The sequence below is a fragment of the Grampus griseus genome (genome assembly GCF_964374135.1).
Source record: "Grampus griseus genome assembly, chromosome: 12".
Classification (NCBI taxonomy): domain Eukaryota; kingdom Metazoa; phylum Chordata; class Mammalia; order Artiodactyla; family Delphinidae; genus Grampus; species Grampus griseus.
The window spans coordinates 22,169,297-22,185,913 of NC_139006.1; the positions used below are offsets into that span (position 1 = coordinate 22,169,297).

The 16,617-nt window shown below is 47.5% G+C and overlaps 1 protein-coding gene across 4 annotated transcripts in view; it reads right to left on the bottom strand.

Moving 5' to 3' along the window:
• Positions 1-16,617, bottom strand: part of AP1B1 (adaptor related protein complex 1 subunit beta 1) — a 52,411-nt gene that overhangs the window by 24,634 nt on the left and 11,160 nt on the right. For 2 of the 4 annotated variants that reach the window (XM_082667804.1, XM_082667801.1), the window contains exons 2-5: positions 7,789-7,851; positions 3,880-3,985; positions 1,231-1,366; positions 215-460 (exon numbers count right to left, since the gene is read on the bottom strand). In XM_082667804.1, coding sequence (XP_082523930.1) covers positions 215-460; positions 1,231-1,366; positions 3,880-3,985; positions 7,789-7,825 — 525 coding nt within the window. In that variant the 5' untranslated portion in view covers positions 7,826-7,851. Of the gene's footprint in view, positions 1-214; positions 461-1,230; positions 1,367-3,879; positions 3,986-7,788; positions 7,852-10,584; positions 10,663-11,128; positions 11,184-16,617 lie in introns of those variants that run through there. The other 2 variants (XM_082667803.1, XM_082667802.1) reach the window with 2 other exon arrangements.

The following is a 16,617-nucleotide window of genomic DNA, read 5'->3' on the forward strand; positions in this document are numbered from 1 at the left end:
ACAGCTCCTTAAAGAGGGCTGTGCAGAGAAGGGAATCCAGGTCTAGCTCACTCCAAAGATGGCGCCCAAACCACTGCGGGTAGGAAAACAGCTAGCCCACCCCGCAGGGCTCTGACTTCCAAGAACTGGGGCTGCCTGGTGGAGGGTCAAGCAGAGGTCTTCCCAAGCAACCCTGGAGGTGGTGGAGGTGGCAGGGTGGGTGGCAGAGACTTACCATGGGGTTAGAGTCAGAGATGAGGTCTTTAAGGGTATCCAGGAAGCCCTGGTCCTCTACCAGCTGGGCATTGATGTCGTGGAGCTTGGCCACGCACACGGCCGCCGTCTTGCGCACATATGGGTCCTCGTCCTTCAGGCACTTCCGGAGTGGCTCGCATAGGTACTCTGTGATCTTGTCAACGCGGATGCAGCCCATGGTCCGCACAGCCAGGGCCCGGATCAGGGGGTTGGGGTCCTCACAGTCCTGAGGGAAACCAGCCATTGGCCGAGGGCAGGGGCGAGCTGAGCAACATTAGACAGCTGCTGTGGGATCTCCCACCGACTGTGGCCAACAGCACCAAAAGTAAGTGCCGTGTGTTTAGCACGTAGCATCTGTCAGATACCAGGCTTTGTACTGTTCCCTCTGATCCTCACAGCAGACACACAATACTGTTCCCATTTCACAGGTGAGGGAGCTAAGGCCCTCAGGAAGGTCAGGAGCTCACCCGGTCACAGAGCAGAGCCACAATTCAAGCCGCGTCCACCCAGCACCACAACCCTCAATCTTCCCACTGGGCCACAGAACCCTCATTCGCCCACACCTAAGCATCGACAGGGCTGGGGAGCTAAGGTTTTAAAGGTGCACAGAGCTGACGACGCAAGTCCCTGTTTCTCCTCAATCTGGAGGACAGAACATGCAGAAAGGAGCGAAGTCTAGAAGGGCAATACGGAAGCCCTCAGACACATGCTGCATCCTCAGCTGGCAAATGACACAGGGCCATGGCTCACCCCAGGGCACACGGGGATCGAAAGGCCTGGGGCGACCTCACATGGAATGAGTTAGCAGGGTCTGTAGCATCAGATTTTCTGGAGACAACGGGAGCCCTCTGCTGGAGGAAGAGGCCCCCAGGCTGGAAGTCAGACGGCCTGGAAAGGATCCTCCGTGTTTTTACCCAGGGCTGTAGCGCCCCACCCCGGGAGACTGAGGGGAGATGGAGCAGTGAGCACCCAGCCCCACACCAAGCTTCTACTTACCTTCACAAAGGTGTTGACGGCCATGATGGCCATGTCGGGCTGACTCTTGGCATAGTTCATCAAGTACAGGTATACCAGCTTTTTCAGCTCCAGGTTGTCCGTCTGCATACAGTTCACCACGTCGGGGAAGAGGGCACTGGCAGGTCAAAGTAGCGTCAATGTGGGAAAGGTGAAAAAAAGAAGAGGAAGACTTTTCAGGCAGCTAATGGGGGCTGGGGAGGAGGGTGAGTGGGAAGGAGGGAAGGAAAACATAACAGGACTTCTTAGTAAAAGGCAGGGCAACAGCTCCATTAACGTGAACATCGTTGGTAGAAATGGAATTCCAAAGGGTGATTTTAAAACCAAAGAAGTCCTCTGTTCTTTACAGAGGGTTCAAACATGAGCTCTAGAGCCCATCTGACCTGGCTCAAACCCAGCTCTGCCTCTTGCTGGCTGAATCAAGTTGGGAAAATTCTTTTATCCCCAGTTTCAGTTTCCTCATTTGCAAGAAAGATATAACAAAACCCCATTTCACAGGGCCCTTGTGATAATTGAAAGAGACAACATACTTAAGGTATCTAGTCCTTGACATCTAGGAGGTGCTACAGAAATGAAAACGATTGTTTTTCCTTCTCTGATACTTGACATGGCCACTTATATTGGGCTGCTGGTTGCAGAGGGCTTAGGGGAGCAGGGGTAGGCTGGGCTGCAGTCACTACAAGGCACCCACTAAGAACCAGCCCATGTGTACAGAGCACGCGCTACACACCAGGCTTGGTGCTAGGGGCTTTACATAATGATCTTGTTTAACAGCCCTGAGAAGTCAGTGGATTATCCCCACTTTATGGAAGACAATACTGAGGTTCACAAATATCAAACAACTGCCTAAGGCACCAGGTCTGAGTCACAGCCCATGCTCAGGACCACTGTTATACTGGGCAGAACCCTTCCCAACATGGTACCCCACAGTCCCGGGGTCACAGGCCCCTTGACATGTGAAATATGGTTAGTGGTCAATTTTCTGTCTCTGGAATTATCTATCACCCCCCTTCTCAATTTTCGTGATTTTATGGGCGAGGACCCAGTAACACAGACTTAAGAGGTCAAAGTGAATTTCCTGAGCCCCGACAGGCAGGAGAGTCCAGTCAGTGCTGAAGCTGATGCGTCACCTTGGAAGATGACGAACCAGGAAAGGGGGGAGCTGAGAGGCCTGACTTGCTCTTTTGGGCCCGTCACATCAGCAAAACAAGCTCATTTGAGATGACAGGGGTGCCTCCTCTGTGACAGGGGTGTTCTAGTTGAAGGAAAGCAGCTTTGTCCTGGGAAGAATCTGTCTTGGAAGGAGGCCCAGTTTTCCAGCAGACACCTGATTCCTTTGCCACTGTGTCCTCAGCAGGTTTCTCTGCAGAGCTGTTTCTACTGTGCGCTGTCAGGAGGCCCCTTGATGAGCATGGCAATGGGACAGGGAAATCCATGGAGAAGTCCAGAGCTGTGGGTTCCTGCTGAGGGATCCAGATGGGGAGCTGCTCCACGTCAGCACCCAGGCCTATGAGGCACAGGACTGGGCACCAAAAGGGCCCAAAGGAGAGGGAATGGGGGAAAGCACCCTGGGTCTGGATTTCAGAAGGGCTGAGCATGAGTCCAGTTCCTCCATTAACCACGTGACCATGGGGCAGTCATCGTTTCTGGTTTCTTTGGCAGGAAAAATATCCTTACCTACAGTATGGGAATTGCTAGGAAAATATTTAAAAGCGTTTTGCTGACTCTCAAACACTGTGCAAGTGTTAAGTTGTCACAGAACCCAGCTCCTGTCCTTGGGGACTCAACAATGTGGTGGGCAGGTAAGCACAAGTATACATAAGAAGAGGACAGTCTACAATTAGTGCCAGGCGACAGGAACACAGCAAATGCTGCGTGTTCAGGGTAGTCAGCCGGCATGATGAGGGAGGCAGCAGTGTAAATGGACAAGGGGAAGGGACGTTCCAGGCTGGGGAGATGTGTGAGCAAAGGAGTGGCCACAATTCTACATGTGATGTGCTCTGGCAACAGATGCACACCAGGGGATGCAAACTGACAACAAATTTAACAAGCCCAACATGCAGGTGTGTTTTACTTGCACAGTGTTTATTTGTTTGTTTAGTATTATCTGGCAATTTTTTTTTTTTTTTTTTGCCGCACCACATGGCTTGTGGGATCTTAGTTCCCCGACCAGGGATTGAACCTGGGGCTACAGCAGTGAAAGCGCCAAGTCTTAACCATTGGACTGCCAGGGAATTCCCTCATCTGGCAATCTAAAACAAGGAGATTTAAAATGAAAAATCCAGATTCCCCGTTCTTTTTAAAGACCTGGTCCCACTGGGGTCATTTTCCCCAGCAGGCAGCATCCTCTGGAGTTCCTGACAGGGCTCACAGCACATCCACTGCATTGCCTGTTCCCTTTTCGACCTAGCCCACTTCACTTGCTCCATTACTGCCTGACCCCATCAACATCTGAGCACATGACCCCTCTGCAAACAAAACCTTCTATTTGGAAAGATCTGCGAAGGGAGCTACACCAGGGGAGACATGGGTCCCTAGGGATATCTTAAAGGAGGGATCGAACTGGACCCAAGCTCAAAAGCTTCCCTCTGTCAGCTGCCTCCAGCTGCCAGCCAGCCTACCCCTGCACACCTGACATCTTTGCCCACGGTCATGGACGCAATCACTTTCTTCACCGCCTCCTTCTTCTTCTCCTTCTTGTCACTGTTCAGTTCTGCCTTCAGCTCGAAGATCTCCCCTAAAAAAGGAGGCAGCATGAGTGATCCATTTCCACTCTGCCAAGGGGCGCTTCCCAGTCCCCAACTTCCAAAAGAATGGAAGGGAGGCAGGGAAGACACTCTGTGCTGCCCGCTGAAGGCAGCTTCAGGCCCTGGCCCTGGGTGGGCAGGCAGAAACAACTGAATTATCAGGAAGGAAGGTTGGAGATCACGTCAGATCGAGGGGAGACGAGCCATGGAAGCTACAGAGGTTCTGAGGGAGACAAAAAATTTGCTGCCAGGTCCTGCTCAGCCAGATGGCTAAAAACATGCCGAGGGAAGCAAAGCTCTCCTCAGCCACCCACACCCAAAGCCCTCAAAGCAGTGTGGGATGGAACCTGGGGACATAAGGTTTGAGGGAAAAGGGCAGGATTTGCTCAGGCTTTTCCTGTTTTCCTAGCGCTTCAAGTTAAAAGAGCTCACTCAGGGTTTCACTTCCTGATCCACAAGTGGTTGCTCGGCTCTGAAAATGGGAATTCAGCTGTCCCACGAGGGCTCTAGCATTTAATAAACTGTTCTTAAGAACTTGATGATCTGGAAAAAGCAAACAAGGAAGTAGGACTGTTCAGGGCCCTGCCATGGAGAGGTAGTCAGGGGCCTGATAACCCCAATAACAGGTTAAGAGGGCAGATGCTGGAGTGAGACAGACCTCCTGCCCTTAAACCAGCTGCAGCCAGCCTTTCCTGAGCCTTTCTCTAAGCCAGGCACCTCCCTAACTTCTTCCCACACCTTTTCTCATTGCATCCTCACAACAACTCCACACTTGCCCGCATTTTGCAGATGAGCAAATGGAGGCCAGAAGAGGTTCAGGAACTTGCCCAAGGACACAGCCATGAGGAGGAAGGCTAAGATTCAAAACCAGGTCTGCCAGCTCCAAAGCCCATGTGCTCTGGCCGACCCAGGACATTCACCCTGCTTCTCTGAAACCATTTCCTTGTCTGTACTCTCTGCCTTGCCTGGGGCCTTGACTCTTCTCATGTAACAGATGCAAAACGCTCAGCTCAGTGCCTGGCACTCAGTGGCCTGCATTAAACGTGGTCACTATTATTACTAATTTACCACGTGAACCTCTGTCTTGGCTCCCTCTTTTGTAGGAGAGTCCCGGGCTTCCCTCTCAAGTTACTTGGGTTGGGGGTGAAGCGGAAACTATCATGTGGGGGGAAGTACTAGGAGAAGTTCTAGATGGATTTACAGTGAAAAAAAGAAAACTAACAGGGTTTTTTTGTTGTTCTTTTTTGTTGTTGTTGTTTGTTTTGTTCTTTTTTAAAAAATTTTTTTAATGACTGAACAATGTGGTGTTCAGCAAAGACTTGAGATGACAGACAGTAAGCAGGTTAATTAAGAACAATCATGCAGTACAGCCCGGGCAAGGCCACATTGAGGATATTGCTCAACAGAGCCAGAAGGAATCTGCAGACCTTGCAGTTCAAATCCAAGGCTCTGGAGAGCTGAAGGAACACACGCCCTTCTCCTCCAAGGGACTAAGGGGGCTGTGTCCCTGCTATGAGATCCAACAGACCATGTGACTGACCCTGGGCCTTGCTGCTGGGCTGCCCCTGCTTTGTTTGAGGTGTTTGGCCAGATTCAGTACAACTGGCAGTCAACTGATGGATCTAGGCCCGAGTCACCTTGGCCCCAAGAAGGCTAGTGAGGTGATCCCGGGATCTGCCTGCTTCAGAAATGCCTCCTTCCTATAATGTGCCCCAAATCCAACCAGTTACCAAGCCTACCTCCTCAATCACATACGAGGCATCCAATTCTATCCCCAACACCCCTGCCTTCCTCCCCAGCTCAGGCAGCATCATCTCTCATGCGAACTGTGGTTCTGATCTCCCTGCCTCTCCACAGCCTCACCCACTTCGATCCTTGATTAGAATCTGCCTCTGACCTCCCCCTGCCTAAAACCATCAATGATGTCAAATTTGGTCCCAGATATTTCTCTAGACATTCTCCTCAAAAGAAAACCCATAAAAAAAACCCCACTACTGACACCTCAGTTTACTCGGCACTGTTCACCCACTTTGACCTGGCTCGCCAGGCACCACAAACCTCTCCAACCTTTCTTCCATCACACTCTTCAGTAACTTGTGCCTAGGCTTTCCTTTCCCTGATGGACCTGGGACAGCACTCACTCCACCCCATTTTATCTGTCTAGCTCCACCCCAACCCTCCCACGGGCCCCGCCCCTCCCTTATCACAGCACCCACTGCCCTTTAGAGTGATCACTACTTAATAAACTGTCCTCTCAGGCTTCCCTGGTGGCGCACTGGATAAGAATCTGCCTGCCAATGCAGGGGACACAGGTTTGATCCCTGGTCCGCGAAGATCCCACAGGCTGCGGAACAACTAAGCCCGTGCGCCACAACTACTGAGCCTGCACTCTAGAGTCCGCTCGTCACAACTACTGAAGCCCATGCGCCTAGAGCCCGTGCTCCACAACAAGAGAAACCACCACAATGAGAAGCCCGCACACCACAACGAAGAGGAGTCCCTGCTCGCCACAACTAGAGAAAGCCTGCGTGCAGCAACGAAGACCCAACACAGCCAAAAATAAATAAATAAAAAATTTTTTAAATTAAAATAAATAGATAAATAAATAAATAAACTGTCCTCTCTGCCCAAGGGCAAGCAAAGCCAGGTCAGAGACTCCATTTGTCTCCTCCACTGCACATGGAAGAGACACAGGAAAACTGGCTGGACTGAGAAATGAACCACCTGATGAGGGGACTGCAGGTCCTGGCTCAGCTGACCCAACAACAAACTCTCCTCATCTGGTCAGCAGGCGAGTGTTAATCTCACTTGGAGGGAAGGAAGGAGGAAGGAAGGGCCAGCCAGAAAGATTGCTTACAGGGTTAAAGCACATTTGTCAGCCACTACAACCAACTCCATTTCCCGAAAAGCAAAATCAACTGTAATACCCAAACAATACAAGACTAGCTTAGCAAATTTTGATGCAGCAACTCAACAGACTGAGTCTTCAGAACTGTGGGGAAACGTTTATGATAATGCTAGATGAAAAACAGGATATAAACTCTGACTTCAACCACGTAAAACATGTGCCCAACGATAAGGACCAAACATGCACAGATACCACTGTGCAGTTGCTGACAGGATTGTGTGCTTTCTTTCCTCTGGGCGGTGGGGCGTCATTTTTCACAATTTAAAGCCATAGGGAACAAAAGAGGGCTTTTTTCTATACGTGGAGCTAATGCTTTTTCCTTCTGGAATTCTGAAGGTAGTCATACTTCTTACACCATCCGCAGTTCAAATTTCCAGATCCACAAGGTTCAAAATGCTCTCAGTGATTCTTGCCACTTGCTTCCAGGCCTCCACACGCCCTCAACCCCCCACTACCACAGGGAGCAAGCAGAAGGGTCGGGCAAGGAAAGAAGAGGATAAGACCCCACAATGGGGATGTCCCTGCTGGCGCAGTGGTTAAGAATCCGCCTGCCAATGCAGGGGACACGGGTTTGAGCCCTGGTCCGGAAAGATCCCACATGCCACAGAGCAGCTAAGCCCGTGCACCACAACTACTGAGCCTGCATTCTAGAGCCGGCGAGCCACAACTACTGAGCCCGCGTGCCATGACTACTGAAGCCCACACGCCTAGAGGCCGTGCTCTGCAACAAGAGAAGCCACTGCAATGAGAAGCCCGTGCACTGCAATGAAAAGTAGCCCCCACCTGCTGCAACTAGAGAAAGCCCGTGTGCAGCAATGAATACCAAAGGCAGCCAAAAAAAAAAAAAAAACAAAACAAAAGACCCCACAATGAAACAAACAGTACCTTTCTTGGTTGTGGTGAAATATTTTGAGTCCGTCATTTTGGTCCCTTATCTGTGGCCAGACTCTGCAAGACAGAAAAGAGGTAACTTGCCCTTATGTTCCATTCTTCATTTCACAAGAGGGGAGAGGGATCCAGTGCATGCCTGATGAGGGGAGATAGCTTCTCATCTCTTTACTGGGCAAATGAACTGTTAGATAATGGCTGATTAGATTTTGGAGGGTAATTCCGAAGGATCTATCAAATTTTAAAATGTGCGTATTCTTTGACCCAGGGATTTTACTTCTAGGAATCTCTCCCACAGAAATATCTGCACAGGATAAAAGGGTTTTATATCCTGCAGCACTGTCCATAACAATATACCACTGGAAATAACTTAAATGTCCATCGGTAGGGAATGGCTCAATACTTTGGAAGAGTCCACAGATTAAAAAGCACTGAACAATCATGGTTACAGCAGCCCCTCTGTGGTGCTCACTCTGCCCAGCACTAAGTGCTTCTCACATGTGAACTCACTGAAGCCTCATCACAGCCTCATGGAAGTACTATCGCTATCATTGCCTATATAGTCAAAGGAGCTTGGAAAACGCCAAGGTTAAAAAGCTAGAGAGATTTCTTCTCTACCCAACTTTTCCAAGCTTCTCTAAACAGTGATAGGCACTATTCATCTCTAGAGAGGGCTAGAAACTACACACTGCAGACTCTACAGCACTCCCCAAATCTGACTGGTCAGTTTTCTCAAAGCACCTCTCAGGACACCTCCTAGGGTAAAACTCACACTGTGAAGTACTGGTCTAAGGCAACAGGGCAAAGAAAGTACCAAGGCCCTCTCATTCATTCAACAATTTGCTGAGCATTTACGATGTAACTTCAATAGTTATTCTTGGTCAACAGATGAGAGATATAAGAAGCTACACAGGAGCCAAGTACCCTGGATGCATGGCAGAGGCTTCAGGGGTTGTTCTAACATTTATTAAGAAGCTATCATTTACTGAACCCCTATTAAAGCTTTACAAACATTATCTCATTTAATTCTACCAATAAAGTAATTGCTTTTACCCCCTTTTTAGATGAGGAAACTGAGGCTCAGGGATGTTAAGTAACTTGCCCAAGGTCACATGGCTTGTAAATGGCTGGACTGGGAGACAATTTCAGGTCCATCTGAGCTCAGGACCTGTGCTCTAGAGAGGAGGGAATTCTGCTTCCCCATCTGAGAGAAAGGACAGAACCCTGAGAGTGGCTTAAGGACTCAGTCCAAAAAGCCATGAGACTTTCAACTTCCAGTCCTACCTATAGTTTCACATGGTACATAAAACCACACAACCCAAAGAACAGACATTTGCATGGAGAAAACTCACTCACTTGGTCCCTTCTGTTGCCTCTATAGAAGAGACTCAAACATGTAAACCATTAATATCTTCTTTCAATTCATTGCTATCAGTAGGGGGAGATTAAGGTTACTCTTGCGATGGATGTGGAGTCAAGGAACATCTCAAAAGTCTCTGGAGGGACTTCCCTGGTGGCGCAGTGGTTAAGAATCCACCTGCCAACGCAGGGGACATGGGTTCAAACCCTGGTCCGGGAAGATCCCACATGCCGCGGAGCAACTAAACCAGTGCACCACTACTACTGAGCCTGAGCTATAGAGCCCATTGGCCACAACTAATGAAGCCCGTGCGCCTAGAGCCCATGCTCCACAAGAAAAGCCACCGCAATGAGAAGCCCATGCACTGCAACAAAGAGTAGCCCCCCCTCTGCACCTAGAGAAAGCCCATACGCAGCAACGAAGACCCAACACAGCCAAAAATAAATAAATAAAATAAATAAATTTATTTTATAAAAAATCTCTGGAAACAATGGCAACACAGCTCCCCTGCAGCCCAACTGTATTTTTCCAGTTTAAGCCTGTATTTATGGCAGGATGGCAACAGGGCTGTTTCCCAACTGAGACACCTGCCCATAGGTTTTGTTTCAGTAACCAACAGGGAACCGATAAGTACTGCCTCAGGGCTGCCTTAAAGCCTTTGTGGATCCCATTAGGATAAAGGAATAAAGGCTTCACTGACAAAAGTATAAAGAAAAAGACACAATTCCACATTCCTTTTGCTTTGTCAGGTTGAAAAGGGATGATGGCACTTTTCTGTGGGAGCTGTGGGAAAGACCAGAAGAGACCCGTGTCTGCTGATGCCAGTGCCACTGTGGGGCCACTAACTGCCAGTCTCAGCAGCGGGAGTCAGGGCTGCAAACAGATCCACAAAGGCAAGGACCCAAGTCGGCCTGGTCCACAGCTGCATCCATCCTCCACACAAGCGTGGCCAGGGTTCAGTCAATAGTTGTTGAAAGAAATGAAAAGTAGCCACTGAAAAGCCCAGGAACCCTCAGCCTGCTCTCCGACAGCTGTGAGGTAACTATATAAGCATTTGTTTCCTACCGGAGTTTACATACATTAAAAATAATTTCATTTTGAGCACAGAGAAAGCCATTTTCTCAGAGAAACCTCACCAACCTAGAGGTTCTTTGTGGAGCTCTGAGAATGAGCAGGTAAAGAAGGCAATGGCACGTCTGTCACACAATAAAAGGCTGTATGGCTTCAGAAGTCACAGGCCTGAGAGCATAACCAGAGGTATCCAGAATAGGAGAGTACCTTGGGTTTCCCAAGGTTAAATTTAGTTGAAGAAGAGGGATCAATGAAGGCAAGAGGGGCTAAAAATCACAGGCCAAAAAATCACAGAAAGTAACGTACAAACCCCTCCAACGTTAAATCTAGAAGGAAATCAAAGTGAATAAAGCAAAAACTACCTTAGATGTCCAACTTCAGCGCTGCCCAGAAATTCTTCCTTCTCTGGTAGAGGAGGGTGTCACAGGTGTTCCCCTCATCTGCAGGCACAACACAACATCCAAGGGCCCTGAATTCCCAGAACACAGCCTGGCAGATCTGTGTTGGATGCAACCACCCAGATGGAGAAAGGGTGGGAAAATTTCTCTTTGGGGGATTAAAAAAAGCAAGAGAGCTGCAGGGTCAGCTAGTGAAGCCACCACAGCTGCTGATGCCCCTACAGCTGGAGCTTTTGATGACACTCTTCCTTTTACAGGTGCTAAGCAACTACTCACAAACTTAAACCGCCATCCCATGTGACGGCTGGCGCTGGTGGCCTCTTTCCTCCGCAGTATCTATTTCGCATATCCCTCTGCAGAGGGCCCAGTGGGACTGCTGATGCAGAAATTGTATCCCTCTGAAGTTGTTTCACATACAGGAAATTAAGGTAGAGGAGGAAGGAGAAGATGGAGAGAAATGAAAATGCTTTTGCAAAGCCACCCCAGAGCACCGATGAAAAAACCTCACCTCACCATGAAAGATCACCAGCACCATGTGGATCTACTGAGGGTGGCTACCTCCGCATGTTCTTTCACCGCAGTTGCCTAGGGTATCAGCGCAAGAGAGATTTTTCATTCTCTCTGCAGGAATGGAAAAAACCCTACAGTTCAGTCAGACTTTGAGCTCAGACTTGCAGATGCCACAGGAAAGACTGGTGCTTTTCTTGGCCCTGCTCTCAGCTGTTGCTATGCATTGTATCCCTGCTAATGGAGGCCACAGGGGCCAAGACTCTGACCATGTACATGAGCCACAATTGAAAGCAAGCAGCCAATTTAGGCAAGAAAAAGCTTAGGGTTTGGATTCCATCTTTGGAAGTGGCAGAGCGCATTAAAAAAAGCAATAATTGGAGGGAATTTTTGTTTCAGAAGCTGCTCTGGCCAATGTGATGAGTCACTTCTGCTAAGGATACAGCATTCTATGCTGGGATACCCCTCAGTTTCAGTATTTACAGGCCAAGGAATGCCTAAAGGGGATGGCACTGTCCAAATTCAAAGCGGGGCACACCTGGGACCAGTTTGTCTTTGGAGGAGACACTGCTGCTGTCCCCACCTCTGTCCTCCCTCCCCACATCCATTCTCAGTAGATGACTCTGATGCCACAATCCCAGGGCCAGTTCCTGTTAATCTCACTTTTTTCTTGGTTTTAAATCCTATTGACAAGGGCTGCTTCCCTTGTCACTAGGTGTAAAGAAATGAACTGAGTAATAAGGCCTGAAACAGAGTAGTTTTCTCCTACGTTTTCTAGAATTATAAAGAAGTCCTTGGTGAGAATCACTGACGTACTGGCCAGGGACAAAGATGTAATTTAAGAGTGGAAAAATGAGGCCCTAGGAAGAAAAGGAAAGGAAAAAAACTCACAAAAAATATTGTCAGCTAAAGACTGAATTTTAGCAACTGGAGTTAGGGTTGGGTTTAAGAAAAAAAGTCCTCAACACTTTTAAAATTTTTGCGTCATCACAAATCTAAATGTAATTTTATGACCAGGAGATTAAAAATATCTTTCTGTGTTTTAAGCTAACAAAATGAATTTAAATCTATTAAAAAACACATTAAGGGACTTCCCTGGTGGTCCAGTGGTTAAGACTCCATGCTTCCAGTGCAGAAGGCATGGGTTAGATCCCCGGCTGGGGAACTAGGATCCCGCATGCCGCATAGCGCCACAAAAAAAAAAAAAAAATTTTTTTTTGAGAAAATATTGAGGGACTTCCCTGGTGGCGCAGTGGTTAGGAATATGCCTGCCAATGAAGGGGACATGGGTTCGATCCCTGGTCCAGGAGGATCCCACATGCTGCAGAGAAACTGAGCCTGTGCGCTACAACTACTGAGCTGGCGCTCTAGAGCCCGTGCACCACAACTACTGAGCCCACATGCCACAACTACTGAGGCCCGTGTGCCTGGAGCCCGTGCTCCGCAATGGGAGAGGCCACCGCAGTGAGAGGCCTGTGCACAGCAACGAGGAGTGGCCCTTGCTTGCCGCAACTGGAGAAAGCCCGCACGCAGCAACGAAGACCCAACACAACCAAGATCAATAAATTAATTAATTAATTTTTTAAAAAAGAAAATATTGAATATATTTCAACTTTTCTCCAAGGTCTCAAACTTGCTAATAATAATTAACTGAAGAATACTGAGCTGAGGTTACAGTTTACTTCATCTCTACAATTCAACTTCATCTCTTAAAAATGGGGAACTCAGGGACTTCCCTGGTGGCGCAGTGGTTAAGAATCCACCTGCCAACGCAGGGGGCAAGGGTTTGAGCCCTGGTCCAGGAAGATCCCACATGCCGCGGAGCAACTAAGCCCGTGCGCCACAACTACTGAGCCTGCACTCTAGAGCCCGCGAGCCGCAAATACTGAAGCCCGTGCGCCTAGAGTCCGTGCTCCACAACAAGAGAAGCCACTGCAATAAGAAACCCTCGCACGGCAATGAAGAGTAGCCCCAGCCTGCCACAACTAGAGAAAGCCCATGCACAGCAACGAAGACCCAAAGCAGCCAAAGATAAATAAAAAAATAAATCAAAAAAAAAATGGGGAATTTACCACTGACGGGATAATGTGAGAATGAAAGACACTGACAACTGCAAACATAAACATCGTAAATATGAAATTCTAGAATAAGCAGAAGAGGCAAAATTAACCTATAGTGACAGAAGTCTGATCAGTGGATGCTTCTAGGTGGGAAGGACTGATTTATGCGTGGGTGAAAGAACTCTAGGGGTGACGGAAATGATCTGTATTTTGATGCAGATACTGGCCAAACTGTACACGTAAGAGCTGAGCATTTCACTTGGTGTAAATTAAACAAACATTAATTATTTTAAAAAAATAACAAAGTAGAACCCAATGCTGGAGAAGAAAAATAGAGCACTGTATAATCCAAAGGAAATAAAGCCTTTCTGAGTATGACATAAAATCAAGAAGTCTTAAAAGACCTATGAATTCAATTATATAAAAATCAAGTTTTCCTGCATGGCCAAAACCAATAAAAACCAAATGGCGTACAAAACAAAAGAAACACACACACAAAAAATGTTGCATCACATCACAAAAGCTTATTTTCCTTAATACATAAAAAGTGACTACAAAGAGAATGGCGAAGGATGTGACCCATTCATAGAAAATGAAATACAACGATTTAGGCTTACTTGTAAGAGAAATGGAAATTACAATGAAATACCATCCATCAGCTATTGGATTGGTAAAGGCCCAGAAGTCTGCTAACACTCCTTGTTGGTGTTGATGTGGGGAAATAGATACCCTCATACGATGCTAGTGAGAGTCTAAATTGCTACAACCTCTATAGTAATTTGGCAACAGCAGCTACCAAAATTGCAAAGGTACTTACCCACTGACCTAGTAATTCTGCTTCCAGGAGTTTCTTCTATATGTATAAAACTATGTAGATACAGTTACTCATGTGGCATCCTTTATAATAGCAAAACACTGTAAACACCTTAAATGTCCTCCCACAGAGGACTGACTGGTTTAAAAAAGAAACGAAATTGAGCTATTTGTAATGAAGTGGATAGACCTAGAGTCTGTCATACAGAGTGAAGTAAGTCAGAAAGAGAAAGACAAATACCATATGCTAACACATATATATGGAATTTAAGAAAAAAAATGTCATGAAGAACCTAGGGGTAAGACAGGAATAAAGACACAGACCTACTGGAGAACGGACTTGAGGATATGGGGAGGGGGAAGGGTGAGCTCTGACAAGGCGAGAGAGAGGCATGGACATATATACACTAACAAATGTAAGGTAGATAGCTAGTGGGAAGCAGCCGCATAGCACAGCGAGATCAGCTCAGTGCTTTGTGACCGCCTGGAGGGGTGGGATAGGGAGGGTGGGAGGGAGGGAGACGCAAGAGGGAAGAGATATGGGAACATATGTATATGTATAACTGATTCACTTTGTCATAAAGCAGAAACTAACACACCATTGTAAAGCAATTATACCCCAATAAAGATGTTAAAAAAAAAAATTACGGCACTACATACAGACATGGGGAATACTGTGCAATCATGAAAAAGAATGAGGCAGTTCTACATGTACTTGTATGTAACACTCTCTAAGATATTAAGTGAAAAAAAGCAAGATGAAAAACTATATGTAGTATACTACCATTTCTATTAAAAATTAAAATATTAATAAAACATAAATACCAAGTGTTTGCAAATGCATGGACTATCCTTGAAAGGGTAAATAAGAAAAGTGGACAGTGGTTGCCTCAAGAAAGGAAGCTGGATTACCAATGGTTGGGGTAAGAGACTGACCCTTCATCGCTTACCTTTATCTTGGGAATTTTATATCCTATGCATGTATCATCTCTTTTAAACATAATGCAGTTTAGAAAACAATGGTGCATCTAATTCAAAACACTATCCCCACCCCCGGGCTCCTCCTTCAGTCTTTGCTCAAACACCATTGCCCCAGAGGACCCCTCTCCAGACCCAGAGGGGCAGAAGCCTCCTCGACATTTGAGTCAATCATACTGTGGACTTCTCCATAGCCCTCCTCACAACTCTAATTTAGGATCTTTCCTGTTTAATGCTGTCAACCCAGTGACTGGCACAATGTCTGACATATTCCAGGAGTTCACCAAATGTTTGCTGACAAAATGAAAGGACAGGTTCCCAGAGAAGCTAGAAAACCAAGGGCCCATAATAGATCAAAACAATAGGACTCCCTGATGAGTGCCAGACAGCGACAACTGGGCAAACCGGGAACATGAGGCTTTGCAGCTAACTTTCCACAAACATGGCACGGCTGATCCAATGCCAAGATGGCTGCCAGGAATTCTAGCTTTGCTACCAACAGCTGTGTGACCCTGGGCAAATACCCCCCATCTCTGGGCCTTCCTTTCTCCAATTGTCAAACAAGAGAATTCAACCACATCAATGGCTTTTCAAGCCCCACCCCCCATCACCCCATTTCTAAATTGTTTAAAATAAAAGTGGAACTGCTCTGATTGAAGTAACGGTGAGGGCCCAGAGCCTGACTCATTTCACTATGCCCACTTTTCCCCCTCCTCACCAGGGGCCCTTCAGACACCCCATAGTTCCACAGAAAAAAGTTTGAAGACAAAGTTTAAAGGACAAGATCCCTCCTGCATCTCATGTTCTATGATTCCTTGCTAGAGGTGGAATCCACTTCCTCACCAGAGTGTTCTTCCTGGGTATCAAACAAGAGAATATGGAGCATGATCATTCACAGAGCACGACAGAAAATGTTTCCAAGGGGACAAAAAAGAAAACAAATTCAGAATGCAGCCAGGGCCAGCAAACCTCATTAGGTCTTCAGTAGAAGGGAAAACAGTAACAAGCCAAGCAATTCCCCAAATGGCCAGCCAATGGCCAGGGGAGGACTTTTCTAGTCTCAGGGCAGTGGTTCATGTCAGAGCAGCCCATACTCTGCAGTCGGACAAGAAGCATGAAGTTGGCAGCACCAGCACAGTGGACTGCACGCCATCGGCATCCAGTGATGGAACCAGGGAGACTATCGGTGTAGTGAGACCAGCCAGAGAAGTTGAGGAAGCGAAACGGGGAGAAAGACATCTGACAAGGTCTGATCCAGCTCCCAAGACCCATCTCTGAATTCAAGGATATCCGGGCAGGGAAAACTGATCCTTAAAAGTCTGTGTTGGTGGCTTCCAACTTCAGTGCTGAATTTTACTGTTAAACCCTTGCCTGATGAATAGCTTTCAGAAACCTGCTCAAGGACAGTCAAGACTAAGCTAGGGGGACTTCCCTGGTGGCGCAGTGGTTAAGAATCCACCTGCCAATGCAGGGGACATGGGTTCGAGTCCTGGTCCAGGAAGATCCCACATGCTGTGGAGCAACTAAGCCCATGTGCCACAACTACTGAGCCTGCGTTCTAGAGCCCGCGAGCCACAACAACTGAGCCTGCGTGCCGCAACTACTGAAGCCCATGTGCCTAGAGCCTGTGCTCCACAAC